Below are 24,821 nucleotides of genomic sequence, written 5' to 3' on the forward strand. Positions count from 1 at the left end.
CCCACAAAAAAGGATGTGAATGTAGACTTATCCAACTAGTTGTTTTTGATGAAGAAAAATGGTCCATCTTAACCAATCATTATACTGGGCTCGCTCTTCCAATTGAAAAATAACACAGTACAGCACTGTCCAAAAGAGCGTTCAAATTGAGTGGGAAGTACAGTACAAATAGAAAATAAGGCTGTGCTGAAAGATTTGGAGCAGAAGACCACCTCAGATGTCTATTGATTTTATGATGGACATACATAATTCATAGCATCAGTAATCGTTTGTTCCACTCAATCTTCCATCCAGCCTCATTTATGTTGGTTTCCTTGGCTCATTGATAAATTGCAGACTATCATTCACATATCAATCTATCCGTTTTTTGTGTATACATCACTCGAAAAGGTAATAGAGTAGCTTTGGTGGTCAGGAAGCAACATATCACTTAACTCAATGATTGCTCTCTCCTCCTCTAATCAAAAAATAGCATTTTCTTCTCAAACATATACTTCCATGCATATTGCTAACAAGCTTTGGGCAAGGAAGTAGGTAGTTGGAAAATATATATTCCTGCGTGGGCTCTATCTATACGTTAATGGAGTTTTTAGTTGGACACATTGCAAAATAATGTACTTCAACCTTTCATAAAATAATGCGAGCAAAATAAACCATGCAATAGACTAGAATCAACTCACGTCATTTATAAAACTCTTCTTATGAAGATAGATAAGGCCTACTGCTCTCATCTGTACCAGAATTTTATAGTGTCGAAATAAATACTTATTCTATAAAATAAGAATCGTATAGAAGACTTGGAACGCCATGATCAGAGTGATTGCTCCATCAACTTGACAATCTTCGTATTGTTTTCATCAGAGGATATTAGTAGGCCTACTCAAAGAGATCCACACAATGAGTGAAATACTTTGAAAGAAAATTATGATTTTTCGAGTAATACTCTTTGGTCTCATGAATTTCAATCATCTCTCCTTCTCCCACTGTCTAGTTCTTCTTGTCGAGTTGGATGTAGTGCATGTATGATAATTAATCTCAACCACAATCAATTCATCTCAAGACGTTTGCTGAAACTTCTTAATCCTCCAATAATATCAATCAAATAATACGCTTCATCTCATTATCACTAATACTTATTATAATAAGGAGGAGCTATAACCTTTCCATATTACTTTATCACGTATTACCACAGAGAAAAGATAGCATCTTTTGTATAAGGTATCACCTACTTTTTATTACTTATTATATTATTAATTTTTATTTTTCAAATGTTCTTTCCATTGAGAATACTTTTCACCTATCCATAATATCTTGGTCTAACTTTTTATTCAGCTTTGGCTATTGACTCCTTTAATATCACACTGCCATTCGATAGAACTCTCCTGTTCCATACTATGTTCAAATGTTCAAACTATTGGCTTCTCCAATATCACCCTAGGGTGATCCAACATCATCCTTCTAATTTCCAAAGCTTTGCAATTAACTTTGCATAATTAGCCTATTGCTTCTTTATGTTTTAGAAATGGCAGAACTAGTTGCTGGCTACATGGACTGTATGCAGGAAGCTCTCCGTTACCTGACTGAGGAGGAAATGTATCCAGAGAGCCATCCAGCTGTGCAGGGTTTGCGATCACACCTCGCCTCCTACAGCAGTCAAATGCTGAAAGAGGCTCTGCAGAGTGGGCCCCGGTAGCATCGTTATCACTGTCTGTAAATATCTGATAATCGCCGCGATAACTGTCCAACGTTCTAGTTGGATTTTTAATTTATTACTAGGCAGGGAACTTCGTTTTATGGAGATCGCTCGAGCACCTAGTAGTTATAGGTCATGGACTATCCTCCATGTAAAATAGTTGTAAGACTTGTAATTTCAACTGTCACGTGAATTTTTTTCATATTTGGTCAATTTGGTCCTATTCACTTAAATCGCTCCAGAAGAAAGTTTCTACTAATTTCCAATCCAAGTTATCTTATGTATTAATGCTAGTTTCAAAATCCATTTTTTAGTACTGCTTTAAAATTAAGATGTATTTTTTCAATAAATGGAAACGTAGGCTACTGATACTTTAACTACTGCATTTAGTTTTCTATTTATATCCAGTATATTTGTGAAACCAGCTTTGAAATTCTTTAAAATTGTAATTGACTAGTTTTCAAACATAACGTACAAATTTACAGTCTCTAATACCAGTATTTGCGCGAGAATGATTTAATACTTTGAAAAATAGCCAGTCTTCATTTAATATTTGATCTGTATCATTATGTTATCTACTTGATCCTGGAGCTTTTCATGAGTTTACGAATAAAATGTTGTTCATTTTGAAAAGATATTCATTATTCCTGCTATGAGCAGCTCAAATGAAATGTCCTGTACATTGGAGTTCAAAAGTAGTCTTTACTATTCATTATTTTATTTTGAAATGGGAATTTGGTATATCATGCACAAAGAGAATGAAAAAATCTAAATATAAGTTGAAACCTGGGAAAAACTTATTTATTGATTTAATTCCTGTTGCACAATTTTCAACATATAAGTAAAGACTGAAACACGAGAATGATTCGTTGTCTCACAAATTCTCACAAAAGTAAATCATAATTCAAACGAGGCTGAGTGGTGAGCGTGTTTGTGAGTAATTCATTTTATAGCATTTTCTGAAATCATCAAGTCTCATCTGGGAAGTTGGCAGTGGTGGATGAGGGGGCTGCTATCATTTTTCTCTTTTATTGTGAATCCTGACAAGCAACCCGCTGATAGCAAGAAGATCGGTCGCTTTTTTCCTAAAAGCCTATCCTGATCCTGTCTCTTCGTCTCTGATTGAGACAGACTTAACCGGCTCCAATAACTGGTGCAAGATTCAGTTTGGATATTCTATCGAGAAATAATGTATAAAGGATGTATAACTTTTGAGCATAACAGAAATTTAGCGTATGAATAAGAAATTCAATTTTGAAAATAGCGTAGCTTTGATATATCGACATCGTAAATGTTTTCTGCAAACTTGTTCCCCAGACAAACAAGTTTTCTAAATGCTCCTTCAATAAATACTCAGTTCTACCCGTCTAGTCTTAATAAACATTCATCATCATTCATCTGACGACCGCCGAGAATTTATTACAGACTATGTTGCAGCCGAATAATTTATATTTATTCTGTAATTCATTCTTCCAACTAACAAGACCATTCTTCACTTTGATGTTTCATTCAGTCTCGCATGAATTGGTGACTGACGAAATAGTTTGTCCAAAGAGACATTTGGAATTATGATATGCAATCGACAAAGCTCCTAAAACGAGTTCCGTTCTTTGTTTTATCACTGTATTACCAACATCCTTAAATTTCTGAAGTATTTTCATTCCCTTATTCATAAATGAACTTATTGAGTAAATACGATATAAATCACAGAATTCGTTGCTTGGATAATTTCGAAAGTAAATTGGTACAACGTGCTATTGCATCTGGCCTGAAGCGAAAAGGTTCAATTCTGTTTTTCTTCTCTATTATGGAGAAAATCATCGGAGGTCTCTAGTGAGGGTTCATAGAAGAAAAACCTAGATCCTTTTGAACAATTTCATTCAGTGACTCAATTGTTACGAGTACAAACTACAAGGCTATCATAGCACTAATAGAAGCTTGCAGTTTTTGGAAGAAGGTTGAAAAATAGCTCATTTCAACCGGAGTAATCTCTGGATTTTCTGGAGCTCATGTCAAACTATTCTTCATTGAGAGTTATTCTTGAAAAGATAACTTTTATGAACAAATCCTATTGTTGAATGAGCTGGATTCCTTTTCATATTTGAAGAGTATATCGAATTCTCATGAGGAAATGCCCTGATAAAACTATCATCTCTAATGAGAAATATAAAAAGAAAGTAGAATGAGAATTAGTGGATAGCATCATTTTTATGGTTCACTCAGATTCTTAATCCAATTAAGAGTTCTCGTTAATCATAAGAGTCACAGACGACGTTCTCCAATGTGTCTGTTTTAATAACTGAATTCATGAATAATTTTTTTTTTGTTCAATCGAGTAGTAAAATCGGTAAGTTGTCTGACGAGTTCATTAAACGAAGAAATTTAATCTTACTTCTAAACGGGAATGACATTTTGTATTGATATGCTAATTTCTATAGTACAGAAACTTAATCCGGTATCAGATCTGATTATATAGTCTGAATAGTTTTAATGGAAAGCAGTTATAGTCGCCTTGGTGTGAAGTTCATTCTTAGGAAAAGTGACTCCATAGTAGAATGATTATTTTTGATTTTGGATATCTGTTGAGTATTCAAAATCTATGAAATCCATGGGAAGTGGCCTCTCTTCAAAAGCAGAGGAGGAATGACAGTTGATGTAGCCCATTTTGAGCAGTGAAATACACTGACAGCGTTGTTGTCCGTGCTCACTTGATATCCATTCATCTGATAAACGCTCGGCCTTCCGTCTAGAGTGGATGATGAGGGAACGCTAAACAAAGCATTCCACATCTTTATAGTTCCTGTGTTCGTGATAGAAGCCCATTGCTGAACAGATATCAAATCCTCGAGATGATGGCTACCTTCAAATTGTAGTTGAATGTAAGATGAATCGTAAATAACTGGTTTTCTATGTTTTTGAGGTTGGATGAACCTTGAATTGAATCACTGTGTACAGGGAGAGGGTTGATAATTTTAGGTAATAGGAAAGTGTGATTAACTCTAATAACTTGGACCATTCTATATTAATATACAAACGCACATTGAGAAATTATACAAGCTATAGAAGTGATTTAGAATCTCACCAAATTCAGATTAGATTATTCAATTTCAAAATAATCTTTCCTGTCATGGGATTCTGTTTTTTAGAGTTTTTAGGCTAGTGAGTTTGGAAAGAGTCAAAAAAGTGTTTGATCTGTTTGAACTTGTCATGAATATTAAAAATAATAATACAATTTAATAGACAGGAGAAAGCACTAGCCTTAATGACAGACAAAATTTGTGACCTTTTCTAACGAGAAAAATGATTTACAACTTATTGATAGGTAATTGTAATGAAAAGGCTATCTAATTACTATTCGCAACACATTCTTGACCACCTTTCTCATACTATTTCTCTGCAGATTATGAGTGTCATTTAATGGAGCTAACATAGTAGAAACATGTCATTGCTTGAGAAAATAGACATTAAAACATTGATGATATTCTTTGAAGTGTTTTTCGTCAGGATCCTCGAGTAGTAGTAGCCGTAGAAAATCCTATCTACTTTTTGATTGGTTGGAATAGGAAAATCAACTGAAACCCCAAGTCAGTTACAAACACATCGATTTTTCGCCGTCCTTATGAATTCTGTCTGATTCCTCCGATTAAACATTAGAATTTGACAACCATAATCTGTTTGACATCATCTGTTTAATCTAATGGTATTTATAAGGACGGCAAAAAACCGTACGTCCAAAAATCGGTGTGTGTAACTAATTGGCTTAACTCGTGCATTCATATGATTTTCTCAATCTTGACTATCAACGCATCAAACTCCAATAACATACTCCATTTGGATACCTACTTAATGCTTGTCTGGTTAATGTAATAGATTGCTTGAAATTGTCTTCTTGAATCAAGCTAGATAGATGATATAATAAAATGAGCTCTACGGACAATTTGAACACTCTAATAAAGAGTGTAATACGAGTTTTATGTTGGAGCGAGAGTTGTTTGAGATAAAACGGAAGGAAGCGAAGCCTTTAGACGACTTAACTTGATCGCCCTTCTGTGTTGGGCACTCCCCTCGTACAGTATGGATCAGTACAACAGCAGTTGGAAGGAGAGAGGGTTCAACTGAAGTACTAGCTGCTAATAATAGCCAGAAAGAGGGTTGCCACATCTGCTTGCGCGCTTCGTGGCTACTGAGCTGTACACAGAGCTCATACTGAAATTGTACAGACCACATTAGCGCTTATTCGACAACTGACAGCAGGCTTGACTCCTTCACCATTCGGTTGCAACCACAACAATCATCGAGAACTGACAGTTATAGGTGAGTACATTGAATTTATAAATTAATAAGATAATTGAAAACCTGTATAAACCATATTCATTGGATTGGCAAAAGTGAATCCTCTCCGGTTTCTAAGAGATATTCTACCCTTTCAAGTTTCAGGAATAATGATGGTGATAAAGAATACAGAGTTGAGAGCCGCTAGATTCGAACGTTGATAAACTCAATGTTGTATTGAAATGTTTAATATATCCTTACCAACAAACATTCCATACCGATCGCTTTGATTTGTTTTGTTATAACTTTTCAATCAATATAGGATTGTTTTAATCTAATCTCCCCACATTAGTTCACATTTTCGTTTCACATCAATGTTTAATTGTCAAATATAAAGCAGCGTACTGACTTCAGCGCCATGAACACGCGCATTTCACTTTACATCAGCTGACTATTCCTGTAATTCACTGTCTCTGTACAGATATAGATATAATATGCATAGCATCAGCTGATTCGTGCTGCGAAATGCACGTGTTCGTGACCCTAATGAAGTCGATACGCACCTTCAAAAATTATACGCACCTTCTGTACAAATACAGATATTATAAGCTGACTCACAAGCACATATATTTTACTTAGTCTTCAATTCAACACAAGCTAGCTTGATTAGGATTGGTGTGTCTCTCATATAATTATCTAAATAATGCTTAGTTTTGAACTGAAACAAGTTATTTTGGAAGCATGACTCCAGCTCGAATTTTAATTTATAATTGAGCATGAGCTTTACTTTTGAAACTAGTTTAATGAAGAGAATGATTCGCTTGATACATGGGATAAAAATTAGGATCAGAAATGTTATCAAACCACTAATGCTGGCATTAGATTCTTCAAAAATCAGTGGTACAATCAATTAGTTGATTTTTTCTTTTATAACTCATAAATTGAAGAAGCATCTAGTATGTATTTAGATTTTTCTACTGGAAGCTGGGAATACAAGTTCTTCTACTCAGGTATCTAAAATTTAAGGGTTTTGCATTTATTTTAAAATGTTTAAGTATAGAATTTGATAAGGATTAACACTCTTACTAAGCTTATGGTGAAAGATGCCAAAACACAGAGCAATCTATAGCTACAGGAAATTCTCGTGATAAAGACTTCCTACCATTCGCTGTGAAATACTTGAACTATTTTATTTCTATTAGAGCTGAGTTGGTTGTGTTGGCAGTAGCTCACTATTACAACTATTAAACAGTAATTGATAGTAGAGGATAGGCAGGACACTCATCTTCGATGTATTTTGAGGTAACAACAAAATTATAATTGTTTTTCTAATTGAACACATCTGATTACTATTCTCACCAGTTAACTGTCATGAGAATAATAATTATTGCATATGATTTTTACACGTAAGATTTGAGACAGAAGCATTGCAAAGATAAACTGTATCTTACATCTTCATCTGACAGTTTTAGACACCCTGCGCATCGTCTCAGTTCATTCAATCCAATTCTAAACTGGTCGCAGCCAATTCTAAATAATTATTGTGACGCAGCCACAAATATGTCTCAAGGTCCCTGTATAATTTGAATTCATATTCTGAATTGGAATAAATTTGAGCTGAAATATTAAGTGAAACTAATCTCATACTCAGTGCAGTATTCTCAAAAAATCGGGGAATGATTCCCAACCAACTGCTTATCAATTTTATACTGTTTTAATACAATAACTGTTTGACTTGCAATGAAACATTCATTGTAAATCGCCAAGACTCATCAAATTAATATGATTTCAAATTGTTGATAAATTTAAAGTTTCTTTGATAAACGATTTCTGTCATCAAATGTGTCTTAACCAGAATGTGTCGAACTAAAAACATTCTACTGAAATGTTAATATTAAAGTTCACCAATTATACTGGAAAACTAGAATAGTATAATATCGTATCTATTATGAATATCTTCAGTATTGTGTGGTAAAATCCTCTAATAACCATCTCTACTAACCAACCATCTTTAAATCTCGTATATCAGTCAAATGCTTCATTTAATAATATTACTATATCCAAAATTTCTTTATTCAGTAGGATTCTGTCAGTACCATTTCGTACTATTCCACAATATTTCCAAACCGGCTTCACAAAGTTTTACGAGTAGTACTTTTTAAGCAGCTGTTTTTCATTGAAGGCCGGCACCGGTGGTGATCAGACAGTATGGAGGGAATAGTATATATTTTTTAGAGTAGTATAACTATACTTGTGGTACTCGACAGCTGACGGAAGTTTTGCCGGCCACCGTGTGTTGAATCCTATCATTGGGGGTGAAGGGTGCGGGGTAGAACTCATTGCAGAGCACATCTGTCACTCACACACGCACACTCTCCCGCGCACTCACACACCAACCAAATCCAGAATTTGCATACAACATTCGGCTTTATTGGCATGCTTACTACTTACCGTAGTTATTTACGTGGCTTATCTACAATCTTAAATGCACTTATGTATTTTGAGTGTCTGTCCATCTGCATCAGATCAGTGTCAGATCAACTTCACTCAAACTTATTTGGATCAACGTTTGTAATAAAACTTTTACTACCTTTTTACCGTCATTCCAGATATTTCAGCAAATGATTTGATTCGAGATAAACTTTTGAATGCGTCCAATTTACTAAGATTTTTGTCAACTTTGTTGCACATAAATGTATGTGAATAACAATTTTATTAACGCTGTCAAATTCAAGTTTATTTTTTTGACGTTTGATTTTATTGGCATTTTTTTTTGGTAACTGCGATACACGTAAGTGGCGGGTGAGCTGTTCTTCAGTCCACGTGTTTTACGTTTGGAGATCATCCACCTCTGATTACTGAATACATTAATAGGAATCTTGCAAACATATCGATTAAATGACTGGTAGAATTAAGGGCTGTTTTGTCAGGAAAACAACTTGATATGCATTATAAAAGAGCAAGTGATACCTGCAAATAGATTTAACGTCAACAAAATTGATCCACTTAAAGCGACTATAAAATGTATTGAATACGTTACAAATAATTTAATTGGTTCCTGCATATTTATAAATATAAATTCGATCAATCACACCAAGGTTCTTTGTGAATCTTTCGAAACAAAATAATGAACTGAAGAGGGAAACGAGGAATATAATCTAGGATAAATTTGTAGACCTTTAGTAAAATCACTACAGTAGTTTATTATTTTATAATAATAATTTTCGAATGTCATTTGTTTGTGTGATTGTTTTTGGTTGTTCATATTGGATTTTTCTGTCAATTCGAAATAGATATTAGCCTTGTCAAGATTTTCATTGAATTGCACTAGCCCAAATCTTTCGATTTTTAAATGGTAGATTAGTCAAGTAACTTTGTCTACTTGCCTAATAACTTTGTCACATCATATCACCATCATCATCATTAATTCAGATTATTATAACCATCGCTACACTCAATGATTTCCTCACAGCATCTTCATTTATCAGCGTCTTTATTATCAAAAGTCACAATATTGAATATTGTATCAATGATAATTATAGACTCTTCATGATTAGATACATGAAGATCAAAGATTAACATGATTCTCAATCAGTGAAGAAATTTTACTCATTCATGAAAGTGATATTTCAACTTGAGCTGAAAAAGACCAAGATAATGAACCCCCATAGACATAGTAGAGTGAGTAGGGTCAGCGTCATAATATCACATCCTCAATGAACCTCTGACTAGGAGTATCACGATCAGCCTCTGGTGTATTACTATCCCAAATTAACATGTTAGAAAGCAAACAAACAGACGATTAGCTGAGTTATCTGCTTTGTTTGTTTGACTAAGTCGTGTATATCTCTGAATATCTCTTTGGTCAGATGAAGGCTGACTATGGAGCATATTTTTAATTATAGACCATCGGCTCAGCCTCCGGATATATTAGATGGCCATCCGATACATGGCTCATCCGTCTTCACAAACAAACAGTCTTTGTACGAAGATTAATAATTTTTATCACACTCTTCTCAGTATTCAAGCAAAGGAAGTGGTTGCTCTGTATTTCGAATACAGTACTCTCTAATAGGCAGTATTAGAGAGATTATTTTGGCTGTATCTAGAGCTCCAATACATCACGAAACGCTGCAAGCAATTTGAAGTACATTTTTACTCCTGTTGTTCCCTGGGTATGATATACAACATATTTATTGTATTGAACATTCTTGCTGCCCAATCTGTTAATTGGAAAAGTAATTAGTTCATAGGTTGATAGGTTAACATAAAAATTGGTTTTATTCGAAATAAATGTAATTCAGAGAGGGAGCTTTATTGTGATCCAGTTGATATGACGTGTAGGTTTAACAAGTCACAATCTAAACACTGAAGCTGCTAGCTGATGCAGGTTGGACTATTAATGGTCATCAAGTCAAACTCTGTATTCAAATTATTAATCAGACTAACAAAAAAATAAATGAAAGGTTTCAACATGAGAGGTATTAATACAAGTTTTATGGTCATAATATTTCTCCTTCATATGATGGAAACTCATTAATGTTATTCAATTATTATGATAAGAGAGCTGTTGGACTGAACTCGAACAATATTTCGATGCTTGAAAAAATGTTGATGATAAATAGGAGACAACCTATGTGATTAACAATTGAGGAAATGTGAGAGTATTCGGTGTTCAGACGAATACTTCTGACCAAGACACATAACAATAATTACATTAAGGGCAGATAAATCATAAACTGGTAATAACAGAACATCGATAGCAAATTAAAATGTTCTGATTTGCATAGACGCCGGCCGTAATTTGCGTTGCTAATGGGCTGGTTGGTAATGAATCACTGACGATTAATAATAAAGGATTGTCATAATGGGACGATTTGGACCTGAAACAAAAGGTGAAAACATTTAACTCAACGATAATAAAGTGAGAGAGTCGAAGGTGATTGTAATGAGAGAGAAGAAGAAAAACTAAGTGGAAGGATTAAAGGAGCAAAGAGGAAAACATAAAAAGTTTCTTGACGAAGAGGGGAAAGTGAAAGTTTGAGAAGATGGAGAAGAGGGAGAGAAGAAGCAGTTGAAGTACGATGAGGAAGAGGAAGGAAAGGAGAAGATAGAGAAAAAACAGAATTAATACGAAGAGAATGAAGAGAACTTGGAGGAATAAGATTAGGAGAAGCAGTAGTATGAGGTGAATTATTAGGAGGTGAGGTAGTGAAAATGAAAAGAAGAAGAAAAAGAATATGGAATGGGTGGAAAGAAGCAGAGAGGAAATTTGTGACAGAGAATGGAAAGAGAAAATGGTATATGGAAAGGGATATGAATATAGAATAAGGTATACAAAATGACACAGAAGAAGAACAGAAAAAAGAAAATAAAAAAAATTGGAGCTGGAAGGAGAATACGAATAAACAATGATATGAATTAAAAGAAGAACAATCAACAAAAAAACAAAATAGGCTATATGAAATGCTCATTGGTGATACAGGAGGAAAACTGAAATTGAAGAGAGAATAATATAAGAAAAATAGAGAAACGCAACAATTCTTGAGAGAAGAAGGAAAATGAGCAGAAAACTAAGTGATGGAGGAATAAGAAATATATTATTAGAAAATGCTGGAAGAGAAGGATGAAGCTAGACTGCAGTTTGTGAAGTTGAGTAATAGAGAGGAAAAGAAGTAGAAAAAGACTGACAAAAAATGAAGAAGTATAGAAGAGGGAGGAGTGAATGTGCCAACTGCATAATTGGCCACCACAGTCTGTAATTTATGCACCCCTCCCCTCTGCTCACCCTATCAATGTTATTCCTCCTTCCTCTAGCCAAACCATCGTCATCTAGATCTTGGAACTCATTCCAACAGCAATAATTATGATTCCCAGTCTTTATTACTTGACCATGTGCTCCAATGCGATCTTTGATTTAGCAATTTCAAGCATCGATATTTTAAAACGTTAATCTAAATGCCAACACAAATGAATGAATGCTATGAACATTTGTGAACTATTACAAATAAAATCAAATATTCAATTGAGTTATAGGTCAGTAATGTAATTAGAATTCATTTAGAGCATCAGAAGGTTCAATATTTGAATAAATTAATATTATTATTAATATCAATTGAAGCAGTTGAGAATTGATTTGAAGTTGATGTTATAAACGTTTATTAACCAGGCTACTTGAGTATACTCACGGTGATACTTAGTGCAACCGTGATTTATTTAGATAGTAATATACAGCCAAATTGTTCATACTTTTTCAAACAAATTATTGTATAAATTATTAGCCCGATACATTAATGTGGTGTATAAGACACAGTGTAAATAAATAAACTATTGAATTATTGACTCAAAAGGAAAGTTATCTAAGAAATGAACTATCAGCAGTGATACATAATGATAGTGAACTCCGTATTAAAAAGGGGTTAAGTATAATAAGATTGCAGAACTTGTATATGAGTAATTGCATTGTGATGTGATTCCTACGTTTTGACAGAAAACAATTGTTATTAATGAAAGAAAGATAACTTATAGATTTTTATATTATGGTTTGATATTTGAATTGAGTAGCGTCTATTCTATTTCATTCCATGCTTTTCTGCACACCATGAAAAGCAGTTTAGCTTAGATCGTTATGCAGCCTGCATTTCACGTAAATCTATATTGATGAGGATATTCTGACAGAAGCTGTTACCTGAAGCAACGTGAGATACAATGTAGATAAGATTTTATGTATTGCTCATTGATGTAATTAAAGAAATAGACTAGTAAAATGTAGAATGAAACAATTCTTTCACTCGTATTAAATAATTACATTATATGTATTACAGTACAGCTTTTTCCTAGAACTGTATTCATTAAAATCAACAATGAACAATAATGATGATTGATGACCTTTGTGCATTTTTTCAAATTTCTTCAAAATTGTCGACTAGTGTGGTTGAAAAGTATTTGCAGTAACAAGTGAGTAATAATAATAATAATAATATTTTATTTGAGATACATATGAGAGCACAAGGATAATATCCCATAATTGCTCTCTTAACACATAATACAAGTGAAACAATTTAAAAATGAATATTTAATACAAATTGAAAGAAATGAAAAGTTTATGAAATTTTTACGAAAAGTCTTTCTGAAAAATATACATAACAGAAAATTTAAACACAATTTTAGATAGCAGAAAAAATAAACACAGCAAATAATGAAATGAAAATATGAAAATGAAATGAAATGAAAAAAAAAGTCTCTATGATTAAACAGAAGTCATTCTAGGAAGAGAGAGAAAAAATAGTAACAAGAGGAAATAATTAAACACACAACAAGTAGTACCCATCTTTTTACAGATGCATTAATATAATAATATTATTCCACACGCTTGAAAATTTTGAAATTGCTGCTCTCAGACTTGGAAAGCAGAAAATCATCTTATAAACAAGCTGAACAACTTATTTTTTCCTGTCAAGAAGAACAAAATTTTTACGCCGTCATGACCAATCCACTTGTCATGAACATAGTCTTTCAAACAAAATTAGTATGAAGCCTGTGAACTCTGCATTTGAGAGAAAGGTGTTGGGTGCTGCATAACGAAGCTGCAGTTGATTTAATTGGATGTTTCTTGTTTCAAAATTATTCAAAGAATGCATCTTGGCTTTTTGCTTATTTTTCTATCTGTCTGTTACGGTACCTTATTTGCGGTAATGATGGCTGAATGAATATATAACATATATATATATATATATAACATAAAACACATATTGATTGTATTTCTTGAAGCTCAATTGAATCTGCTGGATAACCCAAGAATCACTGAACATTTTCAATAATTCAGTAGAAAAATTCACTATAAAAATATATGTGAAATATATAAAATATATACTACAAAATATATCAGCCGGATAACCCAAGAATTGGGTTAGCCAAAGAATTATTGAACATTTTCAATAATTGAGCAAAAAAATCACTATAAAAATATATGTAATTCCTATTTTATTTCCCGTTTAATAGGGAATAAAGGGAGTCCACAATGCATGGCTTCATTGGAATCATTCCAGTGTGTTGTCGAGATGTGACAATTTGCTTTCAATTACTTGTTTCTGATTGCTTCAATTACTCTCATTTAGTCCAGTCAATGAAAGATTATAGAGGGAAAAGTTTGAAACACTATTTCACGCATTTCCATACGACTCTTGCAGCAGTTTTTGTTTTGAGTGTCAAATCTCAAGATTTGCAACAAGTGACTTTTTTCTAATATCACACAATTCTGTCATCGTAAATTGGCAGTGTGCTTCAGTATGAACATTCATATTGAGTAGCTATTGGAAGGTCGGCGGAACTAAACAAAGGGGGTGTTTCTGAACTCCATACCAAACAAAGACACTAAAAACTAAAACTGCTGCAATAGTCGTATGGAAATGCGTGAAATAGTCGAATTATACATGAAATGGAAGTTAATTTAATGTTCTACAATCTCGTGGTCAGCACATTCTTGTTCCATCAATAGTTGAAAAGTTATAAGACTTGAACGAGCGAAAAAATGGAAGAAAAACTGGTTTTTCGAAAATGCATCACTTAAGAACTGAAATATCTCGACAAGTATCGGATTTATCGAAAACCTCTACCAAACCAAACTTGTAGGAAATTTATGGTGCTTCAGTTTCATGTAGTTGATTATGTCAATAGAACGCATTGTTTCCAAGATAATAAGTGGAAAATGCAACATTCAAACCACCCTCATCCCCTCAGCACATGATGTAGGGGTTGGGATTTTTGATATGCTCACCTCCAAACTAGTCTCAACAAAGCTGCAAAGTCGAAAGTTGTGTTCCAAACATTCCCTCCAAATTACATTGTCAGCTGACCTATTGTTGCTGAACAGAAAATTTCACTCTCAACACTAATACTGCTGCAACAGTCGTAGGGAAATGCATAAAATAGTGTAAATATACATAAAATTGAAGATTATATTTTCATCGATTGTTCAAAAATTATAAGGCCGAAAAGATGAAAAAATTGGAGGCAGAAGTGTTTTTTCAAAAAATTTCTCACCTTCAAGAGCGGATATCTCAGAAACTATGAGAAATTATGAAACTATGAAACTATGAAAATTGTACTTTCAAACCACTCCCTCCCCTTTAGCACAGGGGGTAGGGGTGAGGACTTTTGATATGTTAATTCTCTTGCTATCCTTGAAAGAGCTGTGGAGTTGAAAATTGTGTTCCAAACTTTTCCCTCTATACCTTTATTTGAGCATTCGTTGCCTGGACTAATTGAAAAGTCTTGATTCTGAAAAAAGATTCCATGAATTCTTGAAGAATCCATGAAAAATCGGAATTCTTGGATTAAGTTTTTTAGAAACACTTTATCACATCATAATATCTATCTTGTTTAATTAAAGGCAGAAATTCTATTCTATTCTTTGATTGTGGATCAGAAATATTGAGAGAGTGAAAAATGTTTCATATAAAAACTAAAAACGTTACCAACTCAAGTATTGAGAAACAGTGGGGAAGACTTAGTGGTTATTAATGGAGTTGAAGAAGCAGAGTGGAAGAATGTAGAATGAAATGAACAAAAAAATCTGGTGTGGCGCACTCACACAACTTTCCTTGCCGTTATGAAAATTGATCACCTGACGCTAGTGTGCACGTGCATCTCAAGTCTACTTATAAAGATCTGAGCCAGCTGGTGACAGGAAAATAACGCTGGAGACATACGAGGTCTGCCATCTCTTCATAGTGAATCATTTAATAGAATCAACAGTTTGCAATTGAAATAATCACATTTTATCGAATTTCGTGCTTATTTTCAATTTTAGGTGAAAATGTTACTGAACATCAATTGTAGAGATTTTCATGCTTAATCATTTCCACTCAAAATTTTTTGTATAAATTTTATCTGAAGCCTGATAATTGGGAATCTAAAATCAAACTTTGCATAGATGGTGCGGAGCTCCTGAAATTTTTACAGATATGAGACTTGTGGCAGTTGATAGAGCTTATCAATTACTATTTTTAGTATAAATTTGATCCAAATCGTTGTAGCCGTTTTTGGGAAAATCTCGAAAGACCCTGTTTTTGACAGCATTTTCGCCATTTCAGCCGCCATCTTGAATTGCATTTGATCGAAATTGTTCGTATTGGATCCTCATAAGGGAAGGACCTTCAGCTCCAAATTTCAAGTCATTCCATTAATTGGGAGATGAGATATCGTGTACACAGACGCACATACACTCATACACACACACACACACACACACACACACACACACACACACACACACACACACACACACACACACACACACACACACACACACACACACACACACACACATACAGACCAATACCCAAAAACCACTTTTTTGGACACAGGGGACCTTGAAACGTATAGAAATTTAGAAATTGAGGTACCTTAATTTTTTTCGGAAAGCAATACTTTCCTTACCTATGGTAATAGGGCAAGGAAAGTAAAAATATCATCCAAGAAATTCATTTGAAGGTCATAAAGTTTGAAATAAATAAGTCAATTATTATTGTTTTATTTCTCCTGGCATAAAACATGTTTCATTCCTTTATCTACGAATGAATGAAATAAGATTGAGGTACATAATACTTGGCGAATTAAAAAATATTCCAACTTTTTAATTGAATAGCCAACATAGAATTGGAATAAACGAATTCGGTTATTTATTAGTTCACGAAATTCTTGAATTTTTTTGGTGAGTCAGCTGAAATAAGGAATATAATAGGAGAGCTTTCAACTAATACAATTATTTGATCAGACACCTAGAAAATCTTATCAGACAAATTAATTAGGGTTTTTTCGGCTCTAACACTTCTCTATTGGAGAAGGGAGTGATCAACTAGATTTCTTAATTGGCTGGATTCTTATCTTCTACCACTCCATTTTTACCATCACATCCATTTAGTACCTGCAATCATATTTCTAGGAGGAGGCGTGAATTTCCGAAATAAATCCCGAGCCAGTGCAGTAGTTGGAGATGAAGTATTAACACTTTATAGCGCTGGTAGCAGCCTGGACACAACACTCCACCCTTTCAAATTGGCCTGCTACTTATATTAGGACCAAATAGACCGGTTCTGATACATTATTAACCTATCTCTAGTGTGAAGATGATGATTCTATCTCACACTTTGAGAAAAAAGAACTCCAATAAAAAACTTGCTTCATATTTTTGTCGTGGAGAAAAATATAATTGTACAAGCCAACAATAAGATGAATTGTGGTATCTGCCAGTTCACGGAAATAATATCCCAAAGAAATTGATAAAAGTTTAATATAACACAACCAATGAATACCTGCATAACTCTATCTGGATATCATCAACTGGAAAACCAATAATCGACCGGTATTTGATTTGGGTAAATTCAGCTATTTCATCTCTGTGTACTGAAGTCTTTCAGCTGAACTACGACGTTATCGAAGATGACTCCACATTTATTTATCCCATCTCTTTGATCTATTTTGAAATAAATTATGAATCTATTTAATTCATTTCATTCACTGAATAAATAATTCTATTGGTGACTTAAAAAATAGTTCCAATTTTAAGATGGGTTACGGTAGTTGTAGACCTTATTGGGGAATGGTAAGTCAAGTTTTTACAATCAACCAGCAGTCAAAATTGAAGCAATTTGTTTGAATGATTGTAATTCAAAGAGTGGGGATCACTTTCTTGTTCAGAATGACTAAGTTTATGGCCTGTAGCCAATACAGAGGCAACATGGGTTTTTTGGTAGCCATTTAAATGATTTTACGCTCGCATTCCAATTATTTATTTATCTCAAAGAAACAATTAAGTTGGTCGTCCATTATGTCGATTCGGAGACTATAGTTGGGCGAGTTGTGATTGTTCAAGTGATTGAAAAGGCTGTTCAGAGCGCTGTGAGCTTTGAGGGTCGGTGTTTGTTTGGAGAACATGAGTTATGGGCAGCTTGATGTGAACCAATTATGAGTGCGGTACCTAATTTTGGCAATTTGGGAGGTTAGAAATGTAAGCTCAAGAGCAATTAATGAAGAATGATGATTGGAATAGACGTTCTCCGGTACTCGGCACGTTATTTACTTTTCGTAAAAAAACACTTACAGCCATAAACATCAGGTTAGTTCTCGTGGAAGCTTTATTATTTTGAAAAAGTGTTTAAGAGGCTACTGGCTGAGCATTGAGGGGATAGCTAATGAATGCCTTGCTCGTCAAATTATCCTATTCTCCTTCGAGCCGATGGTTTCTGTAACACTTGGATTTTTTTGTAAAATGACTTTATCTTCAAGAGAAATTTCAGAGCCGGGCTTTCTACTTCGGGCTCAACAAGATAAGATCAAGCAGAATCTGCTCTAAATCAATGGAATATTATGAAATATTCATCCTATACTTTTTCTTACAAAGATGATTATAATTTTACATCCGAAAGAAAATTCTAATAATTTGATACTTGAATTATTATTTATCTTCAAAAAGTAATTGAACGTACTTACTGGAGTACGGAACATCAGTCTCTGCCAGTCTCTGCTTTTTCATGGGATGCATTTTTTCTTGAATTTCTAGTATATTTGGACTATGAAGTTTCGTAAAAAAATAATAATTGGAATCATAATCACATATTAAAATGGCACATTGTGCCTATATAATTCTGAGAGAGTTTTGGGTTAATTCTGTTGTTTCTCTCCCAATCATAGTTATGATTTGTGCTTGTGTAGATGAAATAAATAAATTCATGTCTTAAATAATAAATCTCACACTTCAAGAATGCATTGAATCCAAATTTCCATTTTTTCACAATTTCTTTCAGTTTCACATTTGAGCAGCATAAAATTCGATATTAATTGACAGAAAGTGATTTTTTAACATTTATTCATTATTATTCAAATAGATGGACTACAAGATACTACGATTGGAGAGTTAAAAAATTACTCATCTCTATCATTATAAAATGATGATTGGAAATAATTTATTTTTTACAACTTCTACATGGGTTTCCATTGTAGGGCATTATGTTTAATCAGGGCTAACAGCTCGGGGTGCTCCAATTTATTGAGTTTCAGAATGTTCCAGTGTTGAAAATGCAATTTACTACGGTTTGTAAAATATACATAACAGAGGAGAAAAATAAATACTTTGCTACTTACCAGTGAAAGAACTTCCAATATATTTGTCTTTGGATTTTGCTCGCTGGTCGAGTTCAAAGCAAATGTGTAATTCAGCGTGATATTTCTGGGTTTGGTTAGCCGTTTCGGTCCTAATTTGGGATAATAGGTTGGCGGCTGGAAATGCAAACACTGTAACCATCTTGAAAGACGGCTGGCTGTCTTTGAGGGTTCACGCGGTTCACTGAAAAAGAATCGGCTGCTGACTGACATAATTGCACAAATATTCAACGAGAGCTTTTAAGCCTCTTATCAGCCTTCAGCTAGATTTCTTCTTTCAATAACCTGCTTCTTCTTTCTTTTACTCCGCATCTTTCTCATTTCTATAGTTTACCTTCTTCATTTCTCTTTTGAACGATGTCCGCTGCGTTTCTGCTGATTTGCTCCTGTTCAGAGTTCGTCGGTATCACCTGTCTGTTTTAAATAATCACTCCCTTGATGATTTGTGCAGACAACATCTGTGCCGCCTACCTCAATAATCACTAAAAAAAAAATGATTCGGCTTGTCACCTGCTCTGGAAGATCAAAAAATGTTCTCAGAAGTTTTGATTCAGTTTGCGAGAAAGCTGTGGAATGACAGACAATGTGGTGGAAGACGCTTCATACGATCTTTTATGATTGACAACTTGAATCTTGAAACTGGGGTTTTATTCAAATAATACTGTTGATATGTGGTATATATTTGAAATAATACGAAATTAGAATTGGTTCTCGCCACAACCTCTTATAGTTGAAAATGTGAATTATTTGCAATTCTTTAGCCGAGAATGAAGATGTTTATTCAACCAGATAATGATCTTGAACACGAGAATATTCAGTAGGCCTGTACCTGTATGAATGCCTACTCAAATGCTCCTCAAATATCAGGTCCATGAATTTATCAAGACTCATATATTTGGAAAGTTGAAACAGGACTGAATAATACCGCATTTCTCAAAACTCTAATGATTCATTCTTGGTTTTCTGATTACATAATGAAAAAGTTTTTGTCTGTTAGAATTAAGTTATGAAGAAAAAGCATATACTGTTGTAATACTCTGCACTTAAACAGAATTGAAAGAAGCAATTTTCGGCTGTCAAGTCACGTACCCATTCACAAGATATGAAAGACTTCCCTTTTCCATATCACTGACTGCATTATTGCATATTTTACGACCAATAATATTCTTGTTTGGAATTGGTTAGTCATTAAGTACGACGAGATTCACCTGGCTTTGTTTATTTTGTCGGCTAATACTCGTTCAAGTCAAGTGCATCAGCAGAGTTTTATTATTGTGTATTTTTCGTAGGTAGGCTCAACTACTGTTTTTACGATCGAAATTAATGTTGTTGCATAAATAACGGATTCTGAGCCGATTAACATGATACCATTGCACCCAGTTCGTGAAGTTGACAGCCTCTTTGAAACTGGAGGCGAATAAATAAAACCGACAAAATTTCACATAAATTTTTAAAGCGAGAAATTTTGCAGATAATGATCTGGTCGTTCAAGTTGGAGAGCATGGGATACATGTCGATGTCTTTATTTTCCGAAACTTTTTCTCACAAGTAATGAAGCTGGATTCAACTCCTCTGCAACCCAAATAAAGCATCATATATTAACATTTGGCATCTTTTGATATCCCTCTTCTTGGAAAGAGTTTGATTCAGGCTACATTGCCTGAAGAACTCTGGATACGGCATGTACTTCGCCTTTAGAACACATGCAGTCAATAGAGTTTTTCATCTCTATATAAATGAAAGTATCTCTGATTGAATTGATTGATAATATAATTCATAATATTCAATGATGAACGCTTTGAGTGGAATAAATGATGCAAAAAAATGTAGATAGAATAATAATAGATGGCTTTTCCTCCAACTCGTCCGAATCTAAACGAATAATCAGTAACCAAATATTAGCAACTAAACAAATCATAAAACACTTTTGTCAAAAGTGAATTGAGGCAATACAAGAAACGGCCGAAACGTTTTGCTATTCTCCTATTTCTGAGTTCTCTCTGAATTCATATATCGTATTTTGCCAACATAAATGTGGAAAACATTAAAATCTGCTGAACATATTTGAATTATAATATCATCACAACAACAATAATAATAATTATATTATTTGATAATTATCACATTTAGATAATAGCAGGAATGAAGAATTATTGGATTTCTTTCAACATAATATGGAAATCGCGGAATTCAAAATTGAAGATGGACTATATATTATGAGAATTAACTTTTCGAATTAATGTTTGTTGCAGAATCTAACCATGTTATCAAGAGAGGATCCACCTTTGGCAAGCTACAAAGAAAAAATAAGAGCTCTTCTTCAACAATTCATCATGGAACAAAGGCTGGAGTCAGAGGGGGATCTATTCCAGTCCTACTCCAATCTCCTAGATTTGTCAACAGCCCACTCAGAGTTCACGAGGAGCGTCTCAGGGTATGAAGGCGTCTTGACCGATAGTCAAATTCATAAAATCAGAATGTCCTGCTACCAGGGCGCCAACATATTCTACTCAGCATCATGTCAAACGGCCACATCAATACATGACGATTCATAATGTTGAGCAATCCAAAAGCTTTAGCCAAAGAAGAACTGTAGTTTGTATAATCTATTTATTGAATACTGAAATGTACCAGTGTTTATAGGAGATATGAACAAATTATTTTATATTCACTACATAATATAATATAATATAATATAATATAATATAATATAATATAATACAATATGTTCAAACGAAAAATGTACATGAAACTAGTGAAGTCACTCAACGATTTCCAGTGTTGATTGTTATTTGTTCGAATTTGAAATTTCAATGCAGAGTTTATCTTGAAATATGCCTTAACATTTTTCATATGATGGAGTGGAAAAGTTAAATATGAATATTAAATAAAGTACTGGACAGAATTTATTTAAGAGATCATTCAAATTTAAGCTGATAATATCAAGTTGAGTTACTGTAATAAAAGTATTGTGATCTTTTTATAGTCCATGAAAAACAGAAATTGAATTTTTTGTATGACTACTTGGTAGAATTTGTTTTTGAGTGATAGTAAGATTACATTAAGCCTATTATCAAATCCAATAATCAGTTTACTAATAAATCAATAATTTTTTCTATTAACCGTTTATGGATATTATATTTGTGGAAGATGGTTTGAAATCTTGAGTGAGTTCATAAAAAATTTCATAGCTTCATTGAGGCTCCTCATGCAATCAAAAGAGGCCGTAATGGACATAAACATTCTAGTCAATTATTTTTATAATTAATTATATATGCAATAACACTTTCTCTACATAATAAATAGAATATTCTTGTGCAATATCCTCAAACAAGATTATAGTGTTTTAAAGAGATTAAGTGAACTTCAGGGTCAATAGTTAACAGTTCATTTATTTATTTAGGAGGCTGCTCTGATTGATCCTGGATTCTTGTAACTTAGAAGAGGTTAATTTATTTTTTCAGAATATCAATGTTCAATTTTGTAAAAAGTATTAGCATTATTGAGTGTGAGAGTGAATAATTTTATAATAATTAGATTTATGTGAAATTTCTGGACTTTCTAATCTTTTAATGAGTACAAAATCAATAATACCAAAGAAAGGCAACGAATTCTCACATGAATGATCTCAGACTCTCAATATTGAATAAACTTCTTTGTTGAACTATTTAATTTTTCATGTATTCTTGAACCATTTGCAAAAGTGATACATTTATACACATTATGTTTTTAGCTTTTTCATGATAGAGGTGAAATAAATTTAGTTTGTAGTAAACATTTCACGAATATGTATTAATAGTCTTTATTCTCCTTCACAAAAATCATCTCAAAAGAATCATTCATAAGAATGTTAGATATCTTACAATCGATTGAACCTCTTTTATCTGTGATTCCACCTTTACTTCATAAACCTGGGCTCTCATACAACTCGCATGACCAATTAATAAAAATATAAATTAATAATAAATATGAATATAATTAAAAAGTTTCATCGTGGAAATTTTTATAAAATACCGAAATTAATAAGTTTTTATATCAGCTCAATTCAGTTACTTGAGATTACAAAATCTAATTGATTTTCTTATGACGTTTAAGAGCAATTTCAGTTGTTTCAAACATTGAATCAAATTCAAAGTGGGAAAATATTCACAAGTAAGTTACGAACAAAATACTGTACTTTAAAAAATGTATTTTGTCATTAGAAAACAAAATTAATGAACTTTTTAATTTTTCTGTAGTAATAAGAAATTCACCCAATTAAATTTTGGCATATTGATAGACTGTACAAAATACAGTACTGTACTCGTTCTTCATTCATATTACTTCTATAACAAACTAACTTACTAGTTGAGCTGTTCGAAATTATTTCAAAATTAGCTGTGATTTCATGTGAGCTGGTATTGTGATCGGTATTGCTTTTATGTGTGCGCCAATGATATAAATTGGATCGATATTTCCCATGTAATAAATAACCAATTATATAGAAGATTCATGCCCGGTTGCAGAGTCGTCACATAAAGTTAAAATCAGGCATTTAACTTATTCATGAAGCCATAACTCCACTTTTCGTTGCACAGACGTCAAAGTAAACTATAGCTCCCATAAATCTAAAAAAGCCCAATTAAACACATGATTTCGTTGCAGAGTCGTCAAAAAGAGTTTATTTGTGTCTTCAATAGCTAAAAACGACAGTAATGTCGATCGAAACTTTCCCCGATGCCAAACATTGGTTGGATAGAATCATATACGGAAATGTACGGAAAAAAGTGAATAGAGCTGCAGTGTGACTTATGTGTGATACTAATTCGAGATTAGAATGACCAACCATTTATGTGAGTGATTTTGAACTAGAGCTGCAGTGTGACCTATGTGTGATACTAATTCGAGATTAGAATGACCAACCATTTATGTGAGTGATTTTGAACTATGTCTCACATAGCTATGTTTGATTTTATGTAACGACTCTGCAACCGGGCATAAATAATGGATTTCACCTGTGATCTGTACGGTGCTGTAGGTAGCCTTCTGTCTAAATTGGTTGTTCGTGACTAGAATTTTAATCTAAATTTAATCTCACCGTGCCCTGTCTCAGTCCAGATTTGGAGAGTGATACTTTGAATAACTTAAGCTGGCTACTTTGTACCAGTAAAAGCTTTGGCGGGAACAAGCTGTTGACAGCTCCAACACTGAAAAGGATAAACCCGCAAAGCCAAAGCCTGAAGTTGCAGCATTCAGCAATACGCAATTAGAAAAAGTAGTAGTATCACTCTTTGAAAGATGATAATTAGTCCTGGACTGTTTCGATTTGAATAAGTTATCCATTAATTGACTGTAATGATGTTGAACACTGTGACAATGATTTATTCCCTCTTGATATTTTTATTTCCATCAATACAGTGTTCACTGAACAGTCTGAACTAAATTTTTTGGATTCAAATAAGTTTAGTTCTCACTATAAACAGCTATAGATTATTTTACTCCATATATTCACTATATCATTTTATTCAGGTACTTTCGTAGATACTGGATTCTATCTTGAAATTTGCTTAATACCATCTAAAAATTGTATAATTCATATGAGTCACTGCAGAACACAGGAAAAAATAGGGATAATGAGAATACCTGGTGAAGGACTTAATGAAAAATAATGTAAGAGTTCATTTTCATAAATGCGTTACTGCATAGTCGATCTAAT

At 33.4% G+C, this 24,821-nt stretch overlaps 1 protein-coding gene across 2 annotated transcripts; it reads left to right on the forward strand.

Annotated features, from left to right (window-relative positions):
* The first annotated feature begins 5,736 nt into the window (after positions 1 to 5,736).
* On the forward strand, positions 5,737 to 22,908 carry LOC111050013. Of its 2 annotated transcripts, none has more exons than XR_002606027.2 (2): positions 5,737 to 6,007; positions 21,379 to 22,908. XR_002606027.2 is itself a non-coding variant. In XM_022336247.2 (2 exons), exons 1-2 carry the CDS (start codon positions 7,256 to 7,258, stop codon positions 21,679 to 21,681), a joined length of 315 nt encoding a protein of 104 aa, XP_022191939.1. In that variant the 5' UTR covers positions 7,158 to 7,255; the 3' UTR covers positions 21,682 to 22,908. The 2 variants fall into 2 exon arrangements, 1 of the variants encoding a protein (XP_022191939.1); XM_022336247.2 differs by lacking the exon at positions 5,737 to 6,007 and adding an exon at positions 7,158 to 7,267.
* Positions 22,909 to 24,821: the final 1,913 nt, after the last annotated feature.

The sequence above is a fragment of the Nilaparvata lugens genome, chromosome 1, assembly GCF_014356525.2.
Source record: "Nilaparvata lugens isolate BPH chromosome 1, ASM1435652v1, whole genome shotgun sequence".
Lineage (NCBI taxonomy): Eukaryota > Metazoa > Arthropoda > Insecta > Hemiptera > Delphacidae > Nilaparvata > Nilaparvata lugens.